A 25,589-nucleotide genomic window follows, 5' to 3' on the forward strand; every position below is an offset into this window, starting at 1 on the left:
CCGTTAGCATTAAAGCTGTGTGGCCTCACCGGTCCCGACCTCCCCTTCCTCTTGGTAGCGATGTTTGTCGTAGTATGTGTGGGGGGGTTTGGGAGGAGGCTGCCCCACGGTGGAAGATTGTTTCTCCAGGCTCTCAGCTCCGTCGAACGGTTTGGTCGAGGCCGAATCCTCCTGCGTCGTCTCCGTCAACTTCTCCAAGCTCAGGTTGACTGACGAGGCTCTCCTGAACAACAACAACGCTAAAGTTAATCATCACTAATGGCGTACAAAGAGTCGTGTCACAATGAGCTGATATCTTAGCGAGAGAGCTAACATCGCCTACGTGACATCACCAGTAGATTTAAGACAGAATTCAAACCAACAACCTCACGAGGAGTTCAGAGACGCTGCGCTTGTTGGTCAAATAGCTCCGACACTAACTTCATTAAGTCCTTTTTACATTTCCACTTCTACATCCGCTAAATAAACACATTTCTCCTGCAGAAACCATTATGAATACATTTGATTCATCCTTTAGTCATGCTGCCTCTGCAGTGCTTCATCTCCGCGCTGCAAACTAAACCAGATGTGATGCGTGACAGCTGAGTGGACCCGCGGCTGTGTCCTGAGCCGCCGTGTGTTTTAACACCATTGTGTGCCCTCTGAATGTAATCCACCACGTCAATGTATCTCATTAGAGGGGACAAATCCAGCCGGCAGGGATTTTCATTTCTTTGGCCTCTCACCCACCTGAGAGGTGCCCGATGTCCCCACAGTGCACAGTGTGAACATGCGAGATGTGAAAGTCAAATTACCTGACGCAGTTTGAAGGAAACCGTTTCGGTCTGAAACTCCATCAAACACTTCAGCGGCGACTGACAGACGTCGAGTGTGACTCCAAATCCCAAAACTAGTCACGCAATGCTTTTGTGTCCGTGTTCGTTTCAGAAAATCATTATGGAGTAGTTCAATCCTTTAAATTTAAATCAAAGCAGGAGTGAAATAATAAAAAATGACAGCCAGGACAAAATATTGATGAATCAAACGTCCATACTTTGAGTACTGAACAAAATCACATCCGCGGCGCAGCGTATCCGAGACTGTCGGGTACTTAAATTGGCGTTGAAAGCTCGGGGGGGTTGGGCAGATAATTATAATAATACCTAATATAAATTATTTTCTTGATTTTATACTTTATTTAAAGTTCAGGCTTTTTAAAAAGTTAAATTCAAGCCTTCAAGTTACCTCCATAAATAACAAATAAAGTGACCGTGTCGATCAAACACGAGCGACGGTGTCGATCAAACACGACCGACCGTGTCGATCAAACACGAGCGACGGTGACGATCAAACACGACCGACCGTGTCGATCAAACACGACCGACCGTGTCGATCAAACACGAGCGATCGTGTCGATCAAACACGACCGACCGTGTCGATCAAACACGAGCGATTGTGTCGATCAAACACGAGCGACCGTGTCGATCAAACACGAGCGACCGTGTCGATCAAACACGAGCGACGGTGTCGATCAAACGAGACGGGACAACACGACCGACCGTGTCGATCAAACACGACCGACCGTGTCGATCAAACACGACCGACCGTGTCGATCAAACACGAGCGATTGTGTCGATCAAACACGAGATCATGTTGAAAAATCAAGTATTTTTAACAAGTATATTCAAATACAAGCGTATTCCTAGCCTTAAAAATCATACGTTTTGTACGACCCCTGAGAGAATTTGCTGTGTGAGCTGCTTTTCGTTCTTTCTTTCCATTTCAAAGAGGCGTGAATGACTTTGTTGGTAAATATGTTCTTAAATCATTGTGTATTTAAAATATTTCCTCATTTGCGTGCTTTTATAAAACGTATATAACGTCTTATATGTGTTTATACGATTGGTTTTGTTGTCAACTCTGAATAAAGTGGCTCTAAATACCACAAGTGTTTCGACCCTTTATGCAGTGAAGAAGTCAGACGGACAGAGTTGTGATATATTTCAGAATTCATTTAAATCAAACAGAGGCGGAGGCGAGATGGAGCCATCACTGGTGAACCGTTTCACATTTCAAACTAACTGAACATGAAGCCCATTTCCACCTTTCGTTAATCACACACATGTAGCGGCTGACTGGCTGTTTGTGGTGACTCGACGTCTGTGACCGCTCAGATCAGGAACTCCAGTTTATTATGAAGTAAACAAACAAAGAGAAAACACAGAGGACTGGGCGATAGCGAAACGTCATAGCAATAAGACATGTGTTCGATAGTTTCACTTGAATGCATTGAATGCAAGCCGCAAGGAAAGCACATAAAGCGTGCTCCCTCACAAAGAGCCAATCATATCCCTTTATAATGGAGCGTACTCCACACAGCCAATTATTTAACAGGGGCATTGATCAGTTTTACACGTAAACATGTAACAACAACAGAAACAGCATGGAGTGAGGACATTGTGGATAAAAAGAAAAAGGACACGTCAGCTGGTCAGTATGGCAGGGTCTTTTCTCAGAACACCATTGTTCAGAGAAGTGTGTGTGTGTGTGTGTGTGTGTGTTTACCCTGAGTCGTCAGAGTCGCTGCTGGCAGATTCTGGGCAGTTTTGGAGCTTCTTTACCCAAAGCAGCTGGAGTTCTCTGCTGGACGCTGCAAAGAGGTACTGACTGCCGTCCTCCAGTCTGAGAGAGAGACACACACACACACACACACGAATATATATTTCAAATATGCAACAACAAAATAAAATCTACTTTAAAGCCACTTTTAAGGAAAATTGACATCAAAAATCTTCAATGAAAGCGTTGCTCTGCAGCTCACATCAGTTTGAACGTGTTGTCCTTTCTCCTGTAGTGAACGTTCTCCCTGCAGACAACTCCATCCATGTTGATAGGAGGCCACCTAGAGGTCCTCTGTGGAAACACAACACACTCCAGTGTTTCGTGACTGACGTTATAAAAGTGGGACTTTCTTTTTTGTCTGTTGTTTGGCCATTTTTCTCATTAAAGTCATGAATATATAACGTCTGTTATGTTCTGTGTTAACATGCAACTAAATAAAGACACGTCTGTGGTACCTCTGCAACAGCTGCTCTGTCTTTAAACAGGCTGAGCGTCTCTCCTTCCAGGACAGCAAACACCTCCTCCCAGTGCTCCAGACCCTGGCAGCCAATCACAGAGACACAAGACACACCTGTCAGTGGACATTTTAGTCATTAAGAGCTTAAATGTATTGTTCCTGTTACCTGTAGTGCTGCTTATCAATCTAGACTGTTTTGGTGTGAGAAGCCGAGTGTTGGAGACGTCGGCAGTAGAGATGTCTTTCTCTCGTATATATTGGAACTAGGTGGCACTCGGCTTGTGGTGCTCAAAGTGCCAAAAGAAATACATTTTTAAAAAACTCAACAGTAATGTCTCTTTCCAGAGATCATGACCCGGATACTCAAGATAGTCCAGAGAGCTCGTTGTGAGCAGTTTCAAGTAGGAACCATTTGTCTTTTTACCGAAACCGAAAATGTATTTTGTTTTCTTTCTTATTTTGTCTAATTGTTATTTTCCTCTCTTGTTTTTGTTTTTCATATTGTTGTTGTATTAAATGTTTTAGAATAATATTCTTTCTGATTCTGGAGCTCAAAGATCAAACTACACACCTTGATGGCGGACCCGCTCTACCTAAGTTACAGCCACTTCACGAGTTTTCATTCTTTCCACCGACTTTATATTCAGTCTGAATCAGACGTTCCTCACCTTGTTCCCTCCTTGTTTCAGTTTGATCTCCAGCGTCCCCTCCATTCTGATTGGCTGCTCTGCCGTTGCCTAACAACACACAGTTGGAAAGGTGTGAGAAAGCGACCAATCAGCTTTCAATAACGATATGACAGTTGATGAGTGAAGTTTTACCTCCGGTGTGGAGCTGGGGAGGCTGTCCTCGTCCTCTGGTAGATCTTCTAACTTCCTCTGCTGCGGAGGAGATTCTGCATCCTTCTCTGTGATTGGTGCAGCAGATTCTGCATCCTTCTCTGTGATTGGTGCAGCAGTCGGGGAGTCGGTCGGTGTAACCTGTTCTGCAGGAGGATCAGGCTCGTTGTGGAGCTCTTTCCTTGTTGAGTCAGGGGGAAAACGTCTTTGTGCGACTGGTGGAGGCGGCGGTTCACTGGGAGCAATAAGCTCTCTGATTAGCAGAGGCGAGTCAGGTGGTGTAGCAGGCTTCTCCAGTCGGTCCGGGGATCCGGGTGACGTCCGAACGTCTGCTCTGTAGAGGAGATTCTGGGCTTTGTAGCCAGAGGCGGTTTGGATCTGGGTGGAAGGTCTTTCTCAGGAGACGAAGAAGAGACAGAGGTTTGAGGGGGGGAGGGTGGAGGTGACTGAGGGCGTCTTAGAGAGGAGGAGTCGGGCGATGCTCTGAGGGGAGTGGCAGACGTCACGTTTGAGTGGCTGCTTCGACTTCTCCACGGGTTTACAGTCGGGCTGGAGATGGGACTAGCAGGAGGACTGTTGGCGTCTTCTTCCACCTCCTGTTTGTTTCTGATGGTACCGAAATGTCTCCGGGTGTCGGAGTCAGGGTGGAGGGACGGGCTGGGTGGAGGACTAGCAGAGGTCGTGACACTGGTTTGCTTGTCTAGAATGGGCGATCTGATGGTTCTGTCTGTTTTCCCGCCGCTGCTGATTCGACGGACGATGTCTCTGGAGGAGGAGGTCCACGGGGTCTTTGGATCAGACGGTTTCCTCCTCAGGGATAAAACTCTGGCCGGAGGTTTTCTGTCCTGAAGGTCCGTGTTCTCATTTCCATGAAGTCTCTCCTCCCTCTGAGGAGAAATATTTATATTTAAACTCAAATCAAGAACTAATGTCAGTCTAAATTTCCAAACAACTACAACGAAGGCCGATTAGTGCCAGTACAAACCATCACAAAGTAGCGGGAAAACTTCTTTGTGAGGTCATATTGTGATGTCATCATATTGCCGTGTTTGCTTTGTGTATTATTTTGCACGTGTTAAAAAAAAAAAACACTAAAAAAAACTTTAGAGCAAAGAGAGAAGACAATAGAGTTCAAAGAGGTACCAACCGACCTGCGTTTTCTTCTTCTGTAGTGCTATGAAGCGGTCGCTCTGGGCCTGGATCATGGCCTCCAAGTCCTCCTGCCTCTTCAGGAGCTCCATCACATCTGATACAGAGTCCTGAAGGAACCAACAAACTATCTGTTTTTAGTAAAGCTGCTGGCACCAGGGCTGAATGTGTCATGGAGACTGGTGGAGACCTACCCCCCCTCTCTGCTTTTCGTATATTTTACAGTCATTTGCAGATATTTTCCGTGTTTTAAAAGTATAAATACACATGTGCAGATGCTTCGTGGCAGTGCTTTAATGTATAAAACCTTCTGTTATGACTCATTGTAAAGAGTCACACTGAAGGACCTACCCCGTAGTCCTCGGCCATCAGTGTGTTTTCGTAGGAGCTCAGCCAGCGCTCTGCCTGTTCCAGCTCCCTCTGGAGAAGAGAACGCTCCAGCTCTTCCTTGTACAGGAGCCTCGTTTCCTCCCAAACCTTCTCCATCTGCGCCTCCAACTCCTCTAACTCACACACACGCTCCTCCACCTGGGAGCAGGGAGACAAAGACCCAGTTGTCAGGTAAGGAGATATCAGCAGACGATTTTAGATGTTAACATCTTACCTCTGAGGCCATGAAGCTTCTTCCTTCTATCAGGCACCTCCCTTCCTCTTTCACAGCCTGTGATTTGCTGAGCTGTCTGTCAATCTGGACGCGGTACTCCTCGTGCTTTTTAGTAAGATGCTCCAGGTCGGTTCCCTCCACACTCAGCGCCTCCCCACGAACCAGTGACAGCATCTCCCTCAGCCAGGCCCTGGGACACAAGACAGGCGTCCAGTTTCATGAACACAGACAGAATCTGCTCTACTGTGACCTTTAACGTATCCGGTCCCAGTCAAAGAAGTCCTCTCTGATGCGTCTTTAAAAAGATGTAGATCTGTCTTTTTCCAGCTAAATATTAGGGATCACTAGACGCAGAAAAGTGCTGACAAGAGACAAAAACACTGAGTCCCAGATGATGTCCCCGTTTATAGAGCAGCAGGTGATGACTTCCCTTCACATTGACTTGTTTCATTGGACTGATCATTTTATATTTCAGTGTTTAGGTTGAAATAAACCATAAAAACAAGAGTGCACCAACGTGCTTTGTCCATCAGAGGTATTTTTGTACAAAAAGGGGAATTTCTATTTATTTAGTTTAGTAACAAAAGCTCATTCAAAACTTTCAGATCGTTTGTATCAATATTATACCCGTTTTAAATAATGTTAATGAATCTGGATATCTTCTCATTTGTGGGTTTTATTCATCTTAAATGCTTGAATTTAAAGTGAGAAACTAACATCTGACATACGCTGATGCTCTGGTGGATAAATGAGCTTCAAGAGCACATATGAAGTGTGTTAACTGAGCTGATCATATACGACCAGCTGATGCTGCTCTGTAGTACACGTAGAAATGTTACAGCTTGTTGAAACAAACGCAAGCATAAAGCTCTCATCTGTTTGTGTTTGTATCAACACTGTGAGATGTGCGGAGGACCTACATGAGTTCAGTCCAGTGGGAGAAGTATCTCTGCACAGTCTTCGGCCTGGCCCAGTCTGGCTCGGCGTTGGGAGGCCTTGTCCTGGATGTTGGTCCAGCAGGCCTCCAGCTCCTCCAGCCTCTGAGTCACAGCGGCTCTAACCTGAGGCTGTCGTCTGCTCAGAGCCCGGCCCTCCTCTCGGCTCCTGGTCACCTCCTCGGAGATCAGAACCAGGTCCCTCTGATGGCACGCGTCAACAACAAGGCAGGTAAAGCTTAAAACACTACTCTAACCAGCAACATGATAAATAATCTTCCTCACTTCTTCACAAACTATTACACAAATCTGGTCACATGAGTATTTCTAACTTCTGCTACTTTCCTTACTTTACATTTCAAGGCAAATAATGTACTTTTTACAGCGCTATATATATTTAACTTTAAATTCTGCATTGCCCTCCCCTCCCTTCAGGCTTCCCCACCTCCAGCGCCTCGTGTTGCCTCAGCAGAGAGTGGATTGAGTGCAGGTCTTGCTCCTGGTCCTCTGAGTCCAGCACTGCCTCCTTCTCAGCCATCCAACCCTTCAGCTCGTCCACATCGTGATTGAACTGATGAACCTCCCTCGCTGACTGCAGACTCTGGAGGACACGGGACAGACCGTTACCCTCACCACCTGCATCAGATCAATGTGTATTCTGCAATGTTTACTGTGTTCTACCTTTTCTCTGGTCCTGATGCTGCTGTTGAGGTCGTCCCACAGCCCGCTGAGGGCGTCATCCCTCCTCCGGGCCTGGCCGTCCTGCTGCAGCCCTCGGCCCAGCTGCTGCACTGAGGTCAGCCGGCTCCGACCCAGACCGGACATCTCCGACACCAGAACCTCCAGCTTCTTCTGAAGGACCTGCAAGTGGAGGGAGGAGAAGTGAGGAACAGGAAGATGATGAGGAGGGAGATCTGGGCTGCTTTACAGTGTGAAGGAGTTTCTACAACAGCGAATTAGTGCCATTGGAAAAACAGTATAATGAGGATTCTAGTGCGACTCACTTCTACAGCCTCCAGATCTTGTCCGCAGTCTTTAGACTCCGCCACTGCCTTCTTGGAGGTCAGCCATGTTTGTAGTTCTTTGGCTTCTCTCTCAAACACGTAGAGGCGGAGCTGATCTTCCAGAGCAGCGCGACGAGTAGAGGAGAGTCGGACGAGAGTCTCGAAGAGTTCAAGGACACCTTGGAGAGACTCACTGACCAGGTGGCTGAGACAGACACAGACACAGACACACACAGACACACACACACACACACACCAGTAATTCCCGGTTTTAATGTGAAAATAATTCCCCCTAAGCACAATTTGAATTGTATGAAAACAGGCTAAAATTTCATTTCTAATCATCCTTCTATATAAAAAACATAATCGTAAATTATTATTATTATGAATGTGTAGCAGTGAGAGGGTCGTCTCCGAATCAAAACAGCGCAGCAAAGTTGCCTCGGGGAGGACAAGGTTAAACTGTGGAGACACACGTGGCACTTTTGATTTTAAGTCATAGTTCAAATGTTATGAGTCCGATTTAAATCTTCCAGGACAGGTGGACCGGCACAAATGGAAACACTGATCCTAAACAAGCGTATGAGGACCTCATACACACCCCTGTCTCTCCTACCTGTTGGGATGTCCGAGGTGCTGCAGCGAGGCTCCGCTCTCCTGCAGCCTCTCCACCGTCCTCCTCTGGTTCTCCAGCTCCACGTCCACAGAGTCCAGCCTCCTCAGCAGAGCCTCCGTTGCTTCCTCGCTCCTCCCACAGTCCTGAGACTCCAGACCTGCCCGCTGCTCCTCTGACCACAGCTCCAACTCCGACACCTCAAAACACACACACACACACACACACACACACACACACACACACACACACACACACACACACACACTTATATAACAATTCTTGCACAAACAAGGAAATCATCCGACAGGAAAGCCTCCCAGTTATGCACGAAAAACTTGATACATTTTTATTTTTACCTTCGCGAGGAAGGTGTGGATGCTGAGCGCCTCCTGCAGGAGTTTCCCTTTCCTCTCCGCCTCCATCAGCAGCTCCTCGTGGAGACTCTTTAACTCCTGCAGACGCTCCCGTATGTCGTGAGACGCAAAGTGACGACCTCTGACCTGCGGGGGTCGTAAACCTTGTAATTTAATTCTTCTAAATTATATCAAACAGCGACGAGTTTTAATAATGAGCGATGGCTCCTCACCAGACTATGTCCCGCCTCCTGAACTGCCTGGACCAATGGGGCGCGGCATGAGATCTCCTGTACCACAGCCTGAGAAACAAACCAATTCCATTATATCCGGCTTTTAATCTAGAAGCATCTTCAAACTTAAACTTCTTTTACTCATTATTCTCCACCTATATGATTGTTGCATTATTTCCGTTTCCTCCATAGTTATTTTATCAATGGTTAGAGTACTGTGAGGTGAGTACCTGGTGTTTGTGGAGCAGCTGCTGGGTGCTGCTCAGGGAGCTCCCCCAGTCTTTAGCAGTGATGGAGGGCAGCCTGTCGCTCAGCCAGGCCACCTCCTCCTCCAGGTCTCTGTAGAACTGGAACAGAACCTGCCAGGCCTCCAGGGTTTCCCTACGACACTGCAGGGGCTCCGCCAGACCATTGTACCTGCCAGAGCGGAGAACATCTCTGAGGTTAACACTCAACTGTTACTAACACCTCCGGACATGACGTAAACTTCTGGTGTTTATAATTGAGTGCAATGTTAAAGGATCATTTCAGTTCATCACCACTTGGGTCTTATTTTGTTTTGTCAGTTAGAATAAATCTCATATACTGTATATGTATATATATATATATATATATATATATATATATCTTGTACTTCGCTGTATAACACTGACGGCTTTAGTTACTTTTCAGATTACAGTGTTTCATCTCCTTCCTGTACAGTGAGCACCATGCATCTCCAGACGTGTCGATTCTGTGATTAATTGATGGTGTTCCTTCTAATCTTCGACTTCTTTAAGCTAAATAAACTATTATTTAAAAACCCTAACTGTTGGATAAGCAGGAAAATGCATCACATGGATGTTTTTCAGAGCAGATACGTGGTTCTCATAGGACAGCATCGCTACAAACATAGGTTGATCTTACTTCTTCCATCACTGGTTACACAGAAAACAAACCCAGATTGCAACAGTCTCACACCTGTTGATGGTGTGTGCCACTCTCGTCTGGATCTCCTCAGCCAAGAAGTTTCCCTGAGAGCGGAAGCTGTTTGCCGTTTCCAGCAGACCCTGTTAGATTAAACGACATGATAAAACAACCTGCACTAAACTATATCGTCGCTCAGATTTCCACATCAGCTGGTCTGAACGTTGTGCACCTGGATTCTGTCTCTGTGTCCGTCCACCTCCTCCTCCAGGCCCTGCAGAGCCTTCAGCAGCCTGTTGACAGACGGCAGGTCGCTTCCACAGTCCTCATCGGTCAGCTGGCTCTCCACTGAGCCCACGCACTGCTCCATGTCATCCAATGAACGCTGGAACTGCAGCGCCTGAACAAAGCACACAAATGGAGTGATCTAATTAGGCCCTAGGCGATAAGGAGAACATTTTAATACGTTAATATCGATATTGTAGGGTTGTCTTTTTGTGCTTTCACACAATATTTACGCTAAATAATCATCAGTTATGTGGATATAATGATAAAGTCAGTAAAGGCAAAACATAGCACAGCTAGAACAGTCTGATAAGTTCAGAAAATGACATCACTTTACGACAAAGCAGTTTTTAAAACCAGGAAGACACTTATGCCAAATATTGTGTTGATGATCTGATCCTCTGCACAGTTCATGTTGGTCCACAGAGTTCATCACAAACACAATTGACTGAATGCATCAGAGTCAGTACGTGGTTGTGTGTGTACCTGGTAGGCCTCCTGCAGTCTGGTTTTCTTCTCTTTACAGTTGTGGATCAGAGCGTCCCAGCTGTCCGTCAGCTCTCTGAGTCGAGGTCCAACCTTCACGTCGGCTGATCGAGACTCAGACAGCAGCTTCTCTGCTTCCTGCAGAGACATCAAACACACTTCCTGTCAGTACTCTGATCCTTTATTTCAGTAAACATATATATTAGCATCGAAATATACCAAAAGTACTCAGAATGCAGAATGACCCATTCTAAAACTATTTATATTATATCATTATTAATGTGTCACTTTAATGTTGCAGCTGCAACGATTTATTTACAGCATCACAGACACACACACACACACACACACACACCTTGGTGAGTGTGTCCATTCTGTAGCGGTTAGCGAGGATCTCGGCTTCGAAGCTCTGATGTTTCAGCAGTTTGGCCTGAAGGTTGGTCGGTTCCCTCCAGCTCTCATCCAGCGCCACAGCGTTACGCTCGTTCAGCCACACACACACCTGGAAAACACACACATTTACTACACGCACCTGGAGAACACACTGCATTTGCTACAAGGTAAACGCACACAACCACAGAACAAAAGTGAACAGATGGAAAAGAGTCGGACACATTAGAGATTAACGTCCAGTAGAACTTTGAGCAACAAATATTAACTTAATACATTAATAATACATTATTGTACGAGGTTAAATATGAAAGCTCTTAAAAAAGTTTAGAGATAGCAAGAGTTGGTAATAGCAACCGGAAGATTGAGATGAAACAAATGTGACAGAGCAAAGGAGGAACGTTAACAGTAAAGTACCTGGTAGCTGCTGGACAAGAACTGCTGCAGCTTCAGTGATTGATCCAAAGCTTTGTGACGAGATTTGCTCTGCTGCTGCAGCTGGCTCCGCCTACACACACACACACACACACACACACACACACACACACACACACACACACACACACACACACACACACACACACGATCAGAAAGATTGGTGATAACAATAACAATCTTGTAACAGCAGCAACATCTCTGTTGATAAGAAACTGATCTGATGATGTCACCTGGCAGCGAGTGCTCTGCTTTTAACTCTGATGTTGTCAAAGTCGTAGTGTTTCTGTTGGATCATCTTCTGGCCCAGTTTCTCCACCTCGTCCAGCTGGTCCACCTGAGCCTCCAGAGCCTCCTCGAACTGAGCATGCTTCCTCTGCAGGGTCTCCACCTCCATCACCAAGCTCTGCACCAACACAAGAGGAGATGACGCTGATGCCGAGCTGTCGTTTTACATTAAATGATCTTTTCCACATCAGAAAGGCCGACGGGTGGTTCTTTCTTACCCCCAGGTCCTGGTTGGAGAGGAAGGCCTCTTTGTTGCTGAGCCAGCTCTCACACTGCTCTACAGAGGCCAGGAAGACCTGCAGGAGGGATAAGCAAAAATAAACTGATGAATTAAAGTAGCAATCCTGTGATTTAAATGTGTACTCTAATGTTTTAAAGTTAAACTCCGCTCCTCACCTGCAGGGTGCGGGCCTGCTCCAGGGTCGTGTTGCGGTTCAGCCAGGCTCGGTCCAGTTCGGATTTGGCTTCCTCCAGCTGGTTCAGTGCCTTCTGGATCTCTGCCTTCGAACCGTCACCCGACCGGATCAGACTCCGACCGTAGTCCCGGACGGAGTCGATGCGCTCGGCGCGGGCGTCGATCTCCGTCTGACAACACAGTTACATTTGATCTGTGTTAAGTAGAAGTACTCCACAGTACTACACAGAGCTGGGACTCTAGAGATAACACTCACTTTCCAGTCCTGATGCTCCACGATGAGCCGGTCCGCCTCGGCTCTGGTCTTGGGGAGGCCTTTCTCTGCCATCTCACTGCTCTGTTTCACACTCCACTCCAGCAGGAGGCGCTGGTTGGCTTTGAACAGCTGCAGATGGAGAGCCTCCTGCAGTTTCTCCTTCCTGAACAAACAACATTTCACATGAGTCTCTTTTGCCTTTGAAGGTTGTTAACAGAGTGAAATGACCCAGAGGCATTAAGTGGCAGCCGTGATAGGAGCCGGTTGAATTCTCTAAATGCTAAGCAAAGGTGCTTCCTTTCTTATCTCGTTCAGCACCGGGTACACTCGACCGTCCTAGCAAATAGTTGTTTGCTGCCATTTTAATTCTCCAAATGTCTAATTGAGAACCTTAAACTAAATCTAAACTTCTCCTCACCTGACTTTCACCTCCTTGTCCAAAGTCTTCAGAGCTTTCTGCACCTCCTTCTGTTTGTTCTTCAGCTTGTCGCTCATCACTGATCGAGCCTTCAGGTGGTCTGAGACGTCCTTCTCCAGGGCCTGAGTGAAGAGAGAGTGAGGAGAGTAATCTCTACGACAGCGGTGGGGAACCTCCGGCCCGTATACGACCCGCGAGCCCATTTGATCCGGCCCTCGAGGTAATTCGTAAAACGCACACAAAAAAATCGACTAGCAAAAAACGGCAATATTTTTAAACGGGTTCCGCTCGTGTTGAACACAACACGAGCGGAGCGCCCTGCCTGAAGTTCAAGGTGTTTTTTTATTTTTTATTTATTTTTTAATATATTTTCATTATTCACAACTCACTTTTCACAGGTGCTCTTTTATTAAATAAACTAAACGTTTATGCTATTGATCTAATTTATGTGCACGTTTCAGTTTGTACTGTCTACTTTGCGCATTCACATTCTCTCCTTCGCTCCGTTTTACGAAGGGCGGGGCTTCACAGCTGACACACACTTGCGCACACACATACAGAGCGGAAGAAAGGAGAGGGGAGAACTAAATAGAAACCGCACGCGCACACAATCTCCCCGCGCCACGCACGCAATCACGTGCACGCAACCCCCCCAATTTCTGATAAAACAGATACATGGATATAAAAGTTGCTTTTTTGCACAGCATAAAAGAAAGGTGAAATGAATGAGATGCGTCTTAAAGATTTTTTGCAGAGGTTATGAGTTCAATAATTAGTACGGCGCTCGAAGGATGTTGTAAAAAAGAAAATGGCCCTTGATAGGAAACAGGTTCTTAACTTTAAATACACACCGAGATCCAGATGAATCGTAATAATGCGTGACTTAGAGAAACGTCTCCACGCTTTCATCCAGCAGGTTAGATTGCTGCCACATCTCTTTCTGGGTTTCCCCCCCCAAAAAATGACTTAAGTGAATTCAGAGTGCAGTTTAAAATAATGCATCAGGTCTATAAATCTCTCAAAAGCTCCTTAAAAGTTTAGTAGATGTTGAAACGAGCCCTCCAACTCACCTTTGACCTCTCCTGGATGACCCCGGCCTCTCTCTCCGTTTCCTCGTGGCGTCTGATCAGGTTCTCCACGCTGTCCACATCAAACCCGCAGTCCTGACCCTGCAGCAGCAGCATCTGCAGAGACAGTCCCCCTGTACGTTAGTCTCAGAGGTTGAGACAACATGTAGTTTTCAGGTAGCATCAGATGACTGACCTTCTCGTTGGCTCTGTCTCTGACCTCCTCCAGCTCTCTGATCAGGGCGTGGAGCACCAGCGCCCCCTCCAGCTTCCTTTTGTAATTGTTCAAATCTCCGTGAAACTTGCTCCACCTGGAGGCGACGAGAAAGTTAGTGTAAAACTGAGAGACTAACCAAGACCGATAAAAGTGTAAGTATCACCTGTCGTTGAGCTGCTGTCTCCTCTGTCTAACAGTAACCAGTTCATCAGCGCTCTGTCTCTTCTCCAGTCTGGCGGCCAGTCTGTTGATGGCTGTGATGTGAGCGTCGTCAACCGTCACGTCCTACAGATCGAAGATACCGAATATAAAGCCTTTTATTCTAATTCCCTCTGTTTGATATTTGCGGCCTTCTTTTCTGATCTTCTACCGTTTGCTCTGTTAAACGTTACAGCATTATGCCGTTACTACAAACTCAACGCTTCCTGTATCGGTTTCAAATTCGAAACCCTCAGTGGACAGAATCCCTCCTTTTCTTAACAATGCTTTTATTGTGAAACATTTTCAGTAACTTTCCGTGACTTGTGACTCTAACCCTACCTGACACAGTTAGCAAGATGATTTAAAATCTGCACACAGTGAATGAACAGATTCACACTGACAGAATTCAGTGGCATTTTCTCACCCCATCTCCAGTTCCCCTGAACTCGCTGAGTTTCTTCAACAGCTGAACTCCATGTTCGTAATCCTTGCCAACGTCTCCAACATTAATCATCACCTCCTGCAGAACAGACAGGTCCGAGGCAGACATTAGACACTGTGAATGCATTGTAAACACACCATCCCTCCATTATCTTCCTACCTTGTGTCTGATCCAGGCCTCCACCTCTTCGACTTTCTGCAGGAACTCCAAGAAGTCTCTGTTATCTTCCAGAGCTTTCCCTCGGGTGGCCAGGGCCTTCTTCAGCTGCTCCCAGTGGAGCTGCAGGGCGGCTGCACTCCTCTTCACCTCCTTGGACCTCAGGTGTCGAAGGGAGACCAGCTCCTCCCCGGCCTGGAGGCAAAGCACATGAAGAAGACGGTCTGCACCAGAAGTTTGAAGCAAGAGAAGTCAAAGACGCTTTCTAAAGAGAACATTAATCTCATTTTACCAGCAGCACAGAGCTGATGATCTCTCTGTGAGCCAGGATCTCGGCCTCAAACACTTGATGTTTCTGGAGAAGCTTCATCTTGGCTTGCAGATTGCTGAGGTCGGCTTTACCGTCCTCCGCCATCTTCTGCATCCGCTCAGACACCCACTCTTCAGCCTGACACAGAGACAGGTAATCGCTTATAACAAACACACCGGGTCTCTGAACATGTTGTAGAAAAGTAGAAGAACCTTCACAGAAACACAACTCAGCGACGGTTCTTTGGTTTCATATCATTTTGGTCATGTTATTTTCATTAAAAACTTCCTTGACGATATTGTCGTATACAGATGGAGAGTCTCTGATCAGTAGGTCACCTCAGCAACGTCTCTGTTGAAGATACAAAGCATCCTGGAGAGTTCCAGCTCCTCCCTGCGTTTGATTGACAGCTCCTTGATCCTATCACGTCGCTGGAGGAGGGCCTCGAGTTTGGTTTTGACCCGTCTGCTCTTCTCTTTACTCAGCTGCTTCTTCAGCCGCTCGGCCAGCTCCTTCAGGGAGGACAGCTGCACCAAACAGAGGAAGGGAAGATTTAAATGAACAGCCCGACACGTTATCAAACCGCCACCATGCCACGCTTAGATTCACATTTAGATGTATTGTCCCAGAGGGAGGTTTGTTTTTCACAGCCACTCACGGATATAGACGGTACACAAATCTTGAACAGACCTTGTCCTCCTGCGAGCTGAGCAGCTTCTCGAAAGCGTCGTGACGTTTGATCAAACCCTCCGTCTCATCAACTGTGTTTCCCAGAGTGCTGTTCTGCAACAGGATCTGTGGAGGGATTTAACCGCCGATCAGACACTGAGCGTGATGTTACTCTTTGCCTCTGGAGGACAAACACAGAGGATGCGTTTACCTCCTGTGAGCTGGAGGTTTTGTCCATGCTGTTAACGTCTCTGTAGAAGACCTGCTCCAGGTGAATGGTTTCTAACCAGCTTTGTTTCTGGTTCCACTGCTCCTCCAGTTTGTCTCTCTCCCTCTGCAGGGCCTCTAGCTTCTCCAACACCTGGAAGAAACACAAGTAAAGACCTCCGGCACCAGACTGGCGCTGATAGCTCCATGACTTGTTGTCTTATTTGTGTAGGTTTAGAGGCAGGATATCGACGCAATCCATTTGTGGATTCGCCCCTCAGTAACTCTCACCTCCTTCCTGTTGGTCCTCTCCTGCGTCTGCAGCTCCTCTCCCATGTCCAGAGCCTGTTGGAAGGTTTCCTGTCTGGCCTCCATCTCAGCCCACAGCTGCTGGTGCTGGGCCAGCTGGAGGTCGGCCGTCGCCACGTCGCTGATGCTCTCCTCAGCAGCCATCGCACCGATCAGCTGGCTGCACCACAGGAAATAATCCTGCGCCTGTAGAGCACAAGACGCAGTTAAGAGCTGAGAATCATGAACGTTTTTAATGTTTGTTCATCCAGCTCTGTCTTCACCGTGTTAAGGAACAGGTATCTCTGACACGCCAGTTTTAGCTCCTCCTCCCTCTGCTCCGCTTGGAGTCGGAGCTCCTCCCACCGCTCCACCACTTCCTGCTGCACTTCCTGTAGGCGGAGCTTCAACTGAGGAGTGCAGAGGTCCAGGATGGAGTCGACGCCGTCCAGCTGCTCCTGCAACTGCAACACACAAGAAGTACAACATCGCCAACAACATAACTGTGATTGTCCACGAGCATTGTAACAGGAAGCCATTTTGATGGATCGCTTTTCAACTTCAGAATAAAAGTCCTCTGAATTGTTTTGGACCTGCCATATACAAGTCTGGTCTGTTAGTGGGGAATGAAAAGAATGTTATTTATTAAAATCCACTAAACAGCAAAGCATTGTTTTAAGTTTTGAATCTGTGAACTACCATCTCCTATCCTACACTTCAGGTTTGATACTGTACATGTATATCTATATGCAACACACAACAGGCCTCATTGAAACCCCTAAAACCAGCAGCACGCTCCAAAGCACCTGCATCATACTTTCATCTCTCAACAGGTGTCTCTACCTGTTGCTCCGTGGCAGCCAACTCGTGAAGCAGAGCTTCATGTTTCCTCAGCTGTGACATCACTCCTCTCAAATTCTTCGCCACGTCGTCAGGGATGCTCTTCTGTCGCTCCTACAGAGAGAGGGAGAGAGATCCTGAGGGTTTGACTTCAACATGTCTGAATGGATGCATGTGATGTACAGATTTATACTGTACCTTGATGAGTGTCAGTGCGTCGCTCAGATCTTGGTAAAAGCGGTGACATTCCTCGGCTCTCTGCAGCTGATCCTGACGCTCTCTTGCCACGCCCTTCAAATCCTCCCAGCATGCACTGCAGACAAACAGAATTAACACAAAGGCAAACACACAATGCTGCATCTTCCATCATCTAACTATTCTCTCGCTGACTGCACCTCCCATGTGCATCGATTCCCTGAAGAAGTGAAGAATTATTTTTGTATTCTATATTAGTGTGGTATAACTGATTACTTATCAGGCTCACTACCTCACTGGCTGTCTGAGTGAACACCTGAGTGAACACCTGAGTGAACACCTGAGTGAACACCTGAGTGAACACCTGAGTGTATACCTGAGCTGCTGCAGTGTCTCTCTGACTGCAGAGCTCTGTGGATGTTTGTTGTGGATCAGTCGAGCAGCCAGCTCGCTGCAGCTCTGCAGTCTCTCCTCTCCAACTTCCAGCTGCTTCAGGAAACCTTCAAACTTCCCACGGAGCAACTGAAACGTTCATCACAAACACAGAACCTCTTTACTCTACTGTGACCTTTACCGTCTTTACCCTAAATCACCTGAATCACAAGAAATGTTAATGAGATGTAACCTGAATATGTTGGTAGTCGTTGCCGAGGTCCTGAGACTCTGCCGTCAGTCTCTGCTGGTTCATCCAGTCCTCCAGCTCCGATGACTCCCGTCTGAACTCGTGCATATGGAGGACTTCCTTTAACCTCTGGCCTCTGGAGGGAGCAACATGAGGTGAAAGGGTAGGTGAAAAGTAATCCAGTGATAGTTGTCTGTACATCCTAGAGTACACTGCAAACAGGAACTGCTGATAGCTTATTTGGTACTTTTAATGGTGCCAGCTCAAGTTGTAGTAAAGCATTGAATCAGAATTTACCTGAGAGCAGCCTGGTGCTGCAGCTGCTGGTTCAGACTGCTGAGGCGACTGAAAGGCCTGTTGAGCTCCTCCAGGCTCCAGTTCTGGATCGCCTGCTCCACCTGGTCTCCTAACTCCTCCACCTCCACCTCGAGCACCTCCAGCTGGCCCTCCAACACCTACAGCCAGGGAATCATCAGGATACTGTTCACAGATGCACACGCTGCTACATTTAATATATGCTATGTTATATGTTAATATATGCAAAAGATACAAAAAAGTTGACAAATACAAAGTAAAGATACCTGTAAGTATCTGCAGATTTCAGCTTTACTTTGAGAAGGAGTTCCACAGGGAAGGATCTGAGGTCCCCTATTGTTTTGGTTAAGTACAGAACTCTCAGAGTGTGTGTTGTACCTGGTGTTTGGTGAGTAAACTCTGTGTGGCCAGATGGTCTTTGCCGTAGTCCTCGGTGTTCACCAGAGTGAGTGTCTCGGTCAGCCTGGACTCCAGCTCTGAGCAGTCCAACAGCAGCTGGAGACAAAGTCACATTCAGAGAAGATTCAGCACAAAATGCTTCAAAAACTGTTTCTCAAATGTGTAATTGTATCCCATCTCTACGTATCCCTCTCACCTGTTCTCTGGTGATGGCCTTGCTCAGGTGAGCTGCTCTCCTGTTGCAGGCCTCCTCTAGCTCCTCCCATTCTGCACTCAGGTGCCTGCACCTCTGGAGCACTTCCTCTCCATCTGATTTACTGGATTTGGCCAGGCCCTGTCCCTTCTCCAGGACATGGCTCAAGTGTTTTTGATGGGCGTTCACTTCCGCTTGCAACTCCTAAGTAATCACATCATGTTTTAACGGTTATGTGAATTTGTAAAGATTAAGATAAAAAACCCCCTTAGTTTATTTTCACCATCATTATTTTATTCTGAGCGGTTAAGATTAATGTAAGGAGAAAAATTATCTTTTTCTAAGTGACAAACTGTAATCCAGCTGGTACCTTGTGTTTCTGCATGAGGCTGATGGCTCCAGCCAGAGACTTGTCGTATCCTGTAGATCCAGAGGCAGGAACATGTTCAGAGATCCAGCTGAGCTCCAGATCCACGTCATGATAAAACCCAAACAGCAGCACCGACGCCTCCAGCTGAGCTCGACGCCGGTCCAGAGGCTTCTGGAGAGACTTGAACCTGCAGCACAAAGATCATCAAATCATCTGCTTCATGAACCACTACATCTAAGATTAATCATCTTCCTCCTTTATCCTCTCCTTATTTCTACTGTAGAACCAATATAAACTGAAGACAAGAGGACCAACGATAGAATCCCGAGGAATTCCTGTTTTACTCTCCAAGAAAGATGATTTCTCATCGTTTATAATGGTGGAGCTAGAGGAAAAAGTCAAAGTGGACCATCTAAGTCGGTAAGATTCATCCTCTGGGGACGATGAATGTGAAAGTGGTCAAAGAGGACTCACAGAGTGAGGTAAGTGTCGGTCTCCTGGAGGATCCTCTGGGAGTCAAAGTGATTAGAGGCGAGGTGTTTGGCCCTGCTGACAATGGAGTTGATCTTCTCCGCCAGCTCCTTGGCCTCCTGCTCCAGCTGCTGATGCTCCTTCACACAGAAACCCAGAAGTTACTGACCGCCAACAAATTCCAGTTCCACAGTAAATACTGCATGTAATTAAACTAGAGTGGACCACCACAGATGTTATATAAAATGACTTTACTCACGTCTGCTGTTCATATTTGTAAGAGGTACATCATTTACCTACCTGGAATAACATCTGGTTTAAGAATAGCTGAGAGGGTCCCTTACCAATAAAACATCTAACACTTCGTATAGTGGTAAAATAGATTTTTCAAAAGTTATCTAACAATTGGCTTTGCAAAAAACATGCAGATGGGGGCCGTGATGTATAAAAAGATGTTCTCCTCACCTTCAGAAGCTGTCGGCTGGAGCGCAGGTCGTGACCTTGGGCAGCGTTGTTCAGCATCCACTGGATTGCCTCAATCTTCAGCTTGGCATCCTGAAGTAACAATAAGGAACTTAAAAAATGTACTGAAACATCGTTACCTTCAGCCTGCAGTCGTCGTCAGTCAGTGTTTTACCTGCAGCAGCTCCATCAGCTGCTCCTGCTGTCCCGCCTGTCTCAGTTTGTCTCCTCTGTCGGCCATCTTGTCCTGAAGTCTCCTCCACCGGCTGCTGAGCTGAGTTGACTTCCTGCTGATGCTCTGACTGTCGTTGTGCTCTTCAGTGAGCATCTCCTGCCCCAGCTGAACATAGACATGCATGAGTTAAGCGGTGTTTACACAATGTGAGCTGCACGTCTTTGGACTGGGGACCAGCGAGAGGCAGTTTACCTGAACCAGTCTGTCCAGCCAGACCTGGTTAGCCTGCATCTCCATCTCCGCCGCCTCGTGTCTCTTCAGCTTTCGGAGAACGTTTGTGGGGTCGCGGTATGACTCGTCCTCCGCCACCTTAAACTTCTCCTCCATCCACAGCAGCAGCTCGTCCGCGTCTCTCTGGAACTCCTGCAGAATGAACCGATCATTGATGACTGAATTAACATTATAATATCAAGATATAACATTCATTTAAAAGGTTTCTCCTACAGGAACTACTTTTAAAGTTGTGTCATGATTTTGACTTTAAAGTCACAATATTCAGCACACATGTGTTGAACAGAACAAACCCAAAAGTTGACCAGGACTCCCTGGAAGAAGAGATATTGCATCTCAAATGGGACCTATATGGAAACTAATGGTGATCTGTAGTGGTCAATGTATGGTATATACTGTATGGTCAATATATAATAATAATACCTGATATTTCTTTGAGGCCAGCAGCAGACTCCTCCTCTGCCTGCTGTTCTCCTTTAACTTCCTGTTGTCCATCTGGATGCTCCTGCTCCTCTCATTGATGCTTAAAGATAAACTCAGCATTATACACATATCACTGCTATTGAGGTAGTTCGATGTGTTGGACTTGTACTGGACATTTGTAGAGATTGTTTTTGTCTTTACATCAGCATTGTTGCTCTATTATATATATATTACTTTATTCTTTCAGTGGTGTCATAATGATATCATCAAATCATGTAATGGTTTTAACAAACAAACCGTGATCAACACCTAAAGAAAGTAGTTATTGAAGGTTTTTTATACCTATATATTTTTATCTGATCTCTTTGGAAGCCCATTTCTGCCAATGTGAAGAAATGCATTCATTATAATGACAACTCTTCTCAAAATAATGACTTAGTAGGCACTGTAAAAAAGTCCATGGATCTCAAATTGTGTCTTGTTCATCTTTAATCTTAATCATATTGAACTACATATTTATCCGTCTGGACGCTGATGTTTCGGTTGTGTTCTCTTACTGTTTCGCGGCGTAGTGTTGCTGGTTGACGAGCTCCTGGCTGCGTTCAGTGAAATGATCCACTTGTTGATCCAAAGCCTTCAGGAGACCTTCGAGCTCCTCCTGTCGGCCCAGCAGACTGTGGACACTGTCCACCGAGTCCTGCAGCAATAAACACACAGAAGATGAAACATAATGCTTTCATGTCTCAAGTCACTGTGAATGTATATTTAGGATGGACCATGAAAACAGATCAGAGTGAAGCGTCCTCACCCCGACGTCATTGACCCTCAGTCGGGCTTCGTGTCCAGACAGCGTCGCTTCGATCCGGTCTCCCTCCTGGTCCAGCCTCTGGAGCTCCACCCCCTGCTCCAAATGCTCCTTCCTACTGGTCCACAGCTTGTCAAGCTTGGACCAATCAGCGTTGAGCTTGTCCAGGGTTTGTTGGACATCGACACCTCCCACCTTCCCATTAGCTGAGCCCTGCTGAAGAGATTTCCCCAACTTTTCCATCTCCTTCGACCTGAGAAAACAAAAACATGGCAGATTCAATCATTTACACCGACAGTTTTAATGTTGAGCTTTTCTGTGTGGCTCAAATCTCTTGCATCTTACAAATTAAATAACCACAAATACATCCTTCTCATTCTGCAGCCAACAAGGGAAACTCCTCATCTTTACCTGCTCCTCTGCTCCTCCATCTCCTGCTGGAGCTCCTGGTGTTGCTCCAGCAGGGCGACGGCTGATGCTACGTCAGTGGCCGTCTCATCCTGCAGGAGGCGCTCCTGGACCGAGCCGGCCCAGCGCTGCAGCTCCTTGGCCTGTTGCTGGAAGCTCTGCAGCCGACGGGCCTCCTCCAGGAGCCGCTGTCTGTCTGCAGCCTGATGCTTCAACTGGTCCACAACAGAACAGGAGAACAGTGTGAACGAGAGATGCTGTGAGTTCTGACTGCAGGGTCTTCTTCAGTTTATCATGAATTAAACTCAAACCTGATTCAGCAGAGCCTCCAGACCCCGAACCTCCTCCACGATGGCTGCGCTCTCTGCTGGACTGCAGTCCTGCTTCCTGTAACACAGAAAATATACATCATGGACTAGAAGACAGTTACTTCTACACTGTTGACTTTTCCAATAAATTGTGTGTCTCCAGCCTAGATCAGGCCCGTACATCTTGGCGACGCTCTTCAGGTAGGCGATCTTGGCCTCCAGGGTCTGGATGTCTCTGAGGGTCTGAGTCTGGTTCTTCTCCTCAGCCAGCAGGGTGAAGGAGCTGCAGCCCACGTCCACGGTCTCCAGGCCGGACAGCTGGCCCTGCAGCTGAGCTTTGGCCTCCTGGCAGCTCTGCAAGAAGGACTGCACGTCTGCTGTACTCAGCAGCTCGTGTCCTTTCTCATCCTTCAGCTGCTGGATCCGATCCCACCTGCAGACACGAGGGACGGGAGATCAACGCCAGGTTAATACAGGCCGGCCTGATCCCTTCAGCCCACATCAAAGATCATTTGCAGTCGGAACCATCAGTGTCACTTGTTAATTTGATTCTTTCTGGACCGAGTTGCTTAGTTTCATGTTCAGTTTGTACCTGTTGGAAACCGCCCTCCGTCTGTCCTGGATCTCTCTCTGTTTACTGTGTCGGCTCTTCACCAGCTCATCCGCCATCTTGATGATGTCATCAAACTGGCCACGCCCACTTACCAACTCAGTCACGAAGTTCTAAAACAGGAAGTCAAACCTAAAATGTGAATATTTTACTTGATCTGAGTTTATGTGGTTTCTTTAATAAGTCGGTCCTTTCGATTAAAAAAAAACTTTTCATCATTATTTTATGGACTTTTTTAAAATCCAGTCCAATATTCAAAAAGTTAAATTGCTCATAATCAATTAGTCATTTCAAATCTAAAAACTAAAGTCAAAGATTAAAATGCAAAGAAATGATAATAAATACAGAAAGTGTGTCTGACCTGTAACAATATACAGGATTTTAATGAATGTGCAGATGCTTGTAAAACCGTTTGAAATAATGGGAAACATGCAGAGATATTCCACTTAAAGAAATGAGCGTGATTTAAACACTTTAGGTTAATGTGTCGTGCGGAGTGAAGTCTTGACCTCGTATTTAGCCTGAACTACTCCCAGGTTGTCGCCGTCGGTGCTGAAGGTGTTCAGGATATTCTCCTTGTCCTCAATCCACGACTCAAACTCCTGGCAGCTGTTGTAGAATCGATGCAGACGCAGCGTCTCCTGCAGGCGCAGCGTCTTCGACTGCAAACAAACAGCCATAAAATCTGATTTTTACTTTTCATAGAAGCTGCTTTAAATCTCTTTAAATGTTCACTGCAGCTTCATGACTTCCTTTATTTCAATCTTCACACTAACTATAGTCAATGCTGCCCCTCTCACCTTGACCAGGTTGTACAGGGAGTTGTAGTCCCGGTCCAGGCTGGCCTGCGTACTCTCCACAGTTTCTCTCTGGTACTGAGGGTCCGGCAGACATGTTGTTTGGCTCTCAGCTGTGACGCGACGCATCGAGCGGCTGCTCCTCGGACGACTCAACATCCTGTTTGGGCTCTCTGGCTCGCCATTGGTGGAGACAGGCGGCGAGGAAGGAGGAGCCTGAGCAGAGTGAGGGAGAAAGGACAATAATTAGACTTATTATTGTTTGAAAATGACTCATCTTTACAGGCAGGTCTTAAAGACATAGATTTAAAAGGTTACTGATTGATCTAAATGTTATTGATTACTGATCGTACCGTGGCTGGCAGCAGGCTGAGGAAGGTTTTGGGGACGAGCTGCTGGTTTCCTCGGCTGTCTCTGGCCAGAACTCGGTCACCATCCGGCTCATTGCTGACGATGGTGACAATCTCATTTCGATCCCACAGAAACTGACCTGAAACCAGTTCAGTACACAGATAATGTTGTGTGTTCCTTTGATATTCTTCCCCACAAACACATTTGCTTCTTTGTTATTGGAAGTTAGATTAATAGGACTTAAAAAAAAAATGTTTGTGTCATTTCCCATCATGCCTTGCTGTGACACACAGAGCAGACCTCCAGTACCTCTGCTGTATTTGAAGCGGACCTTGGCCTTGCTGACCTCACTCTGAGAGGGGGAGCTCCCGGAGCCCCTCCCACCCCTGACGGTAGACGGCTGGTGATGTCACCGCTCCTGTCCCCTCCTCGTCTCCAGATGAGTCGCTGCATTGGATCATCTTAATCTGCTGAGGCTCCGCCTACACAGGAAGAGAGTCAGCGTAGATTTTATTTTAGTTTAGTCACTGAACCGTGACTTCTGTGTACCGTTTCACCACGGAAAGTATGATAAAGTATGATTTCCGTGTGTACTTACAGTCAGAGCGGTTTGCTGCATGGCGCTCCTCGCCTGCTCCGACAGTCTCTTTATCTCCGAGGTGTAGGCTGCCATCTCCTTCTCCAACCGCAAGTGTCGCTGCAGCAATGCCGCCGTACTCGATTCATCCTTCCCATGATCCTCGCTGGTCACCAGCGGTTTCCTGTCGCCCAGCCAGGAGTCGGCCTCTGCCACATCTGCAAAGTACTGAACGGAGATAAAGTAGTTAGATGTGTAAAGATTTTGGCGGTTATATTTTTATTTTAATGAATACTTCTGCATTTGTTTTGTTTGTTTTACCACCCATGAAGAACTGCTCATCACTACACCGGAGTATTGTGTTATCTTATATTACCTTTCCCTTATCTACCTGTTTGATGATGGAGGCGGCCTGCAGTCTGTTGCGGCGTCCTGTTGCTTCATCGGTGAGGTTGCTCCACTTCTTCTTCAGGGTTCGGATCCACTTCTGGATCGCTCGCTGGTTGAGCTGACTCTGTTTGGACAGCAGGTCCTGACCTCTACCCAGAACCCCCTGGTACAGAGACTCCTGGGCCTGGAGCTCCGCCTCCAACACCTTTCAGGAAGTAATCAGATTAAATTACAAAACATACAAATCAGTATTATGGAGACATAGGAGTGCCATAAAAAAATAATACAAATATAAAAGAATAAGAAAATAAGAAAATAGATATGGAAATATAAAGAGGAATAATTAAAAGAATAAATAGG

General features: G+C 46.6%; 1 protein-coding gene across 1 annotated transcript in view; it reads right to left on the reverse strand.

Annotated features, from left to right (window-relative positions):
- sptbn5 (spectrin, beta, non-erythrocytic 5) overlaps positions 1-25,589 on the reverse strand; it is a 33,792-nt gene that overhangs the window by 1,435 nt on the left and 6,768 nt on the right. The window contains 65 exon segments of the mRNA XM_029461165.1: positions 30-223; positions 2,545-2,661; positions 2,801-2,892; positions 3,057-3,140; positions 3,727-3,795; positions 3,880-4,132; positions 4,174-4,784; positions 5,049-5,156; positions 5,398-5,574; positions 5,651-5,840; positions 6,571-6,608; positions 6,610-6,789; positions 7,031-7,186; positions 7,267-7,446; positions 7,590-7,794; positions 8,206-8,402; positions 8,562-8,705; positions 8,792-8,860; positions 9,022-9,208; positions 9,752-9,840; positions 9,930-10,097; positions 10,469-10,606; positions 10,824-10,970; positions 11,276-11,366; positions 11,527-11,699; positions 11,800-11,877; positions 11,978-12,166; positions 12,253-12,415; positions 12,671-12,792; positions 13,741-13,854; positions 13,934-14,048; positions 14,118-14,239; positions 14,580-14,675; positions 14,757-14,948; positions 15,046-15,201; positions 15,402-15,590; positions 15,754-15,858; positions 15,944-16,093; positions 16,231-16,434; positions 16,512-16,691; positions 17,071-17,181; positions 17,266-17,380; positions 17,639-17,784; positions 17,888-18,020; positions 18,182-18,339; positions 18,578-18,694; positions 18,795-18,995; positions 19,162-19,348; positions 19,636-19,772; positions 20,098-20,187; positions 20,270-20,434; positions 20,522-20,692; positions 20,984-21,083; positions 21,541-21,680; positions 21,792-22,041; positions 22,200-22,411; positions 22,508-22,583; positions 22,686-22,937; positions 23,097-23,227; positions 23,624-23,776; positions 23,915-24,127; positions 24,265-24,401; positions 24,654-24,744; positions 24,861-25,067; positions 25,231-25,434. Of these exon segments, the coding sequence (XP_029317025.1) occupies positions 30-223; positions 2,545-2,661; positions 2,801-2,892; positions 3,057-3,140; positions 3,727-3,795; positions 3,880-4,132; positions 4,174-4,784; positions 5,049-5,156; positions 5,398-5,574; positions 5,651-5,840; positions 6,571-6,608; positions 6,610-6,789; positions 7,031-7,186; positions 7,267-7,446; positions 7,590-7,794; positions 8,206-8,402; positions 8,562-8,705; positions 8,792-8,860; positions 9,022-9,208; positions 9,752-9,840; positions 9,930-10,097; positions 10,469-10,606; positions 10,824-10,970; positions 11,276-11,366; positions 11,527-11,699; positions 11,800-11,877; positions 11,978-12,166; positions 12,253-12,415; positions 12,671-12,792; positions 13,741-13,854; positions 13,934-14,048; positions 14,118-14,239; positions 14,580-14,675; positions 14,757-14,948; positions 15,046-15,201; positions 15,402-15,590; positions 15,754-15,858; positions 15,944-16,093; positions 16,231-16,434; positions 16,512-16,691; positions 17,071-17,181; positions 17,266-17,380; positions 17,639-17,784; positions 17,888-18,020; positions 18,182-18,339; positions 18,578-18,694; positions 18,795-18,995; positions 19,162-19,348; positions 19,636-19,772; positions 20,098-20,187; positions 20,270-20,434; positions 20,522-20,692; positions 20,984-21,083; positions 21,541-21,680; positions 21,792-22,041; positions 22,200-22,411; positions 22,508-22,583; positions 22,686-22,937; positions 23,097-23,227; positions 23,624-23,776; positions 23,915-24,127; positions 24,265-24,401; positions 24,654-24,744; positions 24,861-25,067; positions 25,231-25,434 (10,129 nt within the window).

Source organism: Cottoperca gobio, chromosome 22, assembly GCF_900634415.1.
Source record: "Cottoperca gobio chromosome 22, fCotGob3.1, whole genome shotgun sequence".
Classification (NCBI taxonomy): Eukaryota; Metazoa; Chordata; class Actinopteri; order Perciformes; family Bovichtidae; genus Cottoperca; species Cottoperca gobio.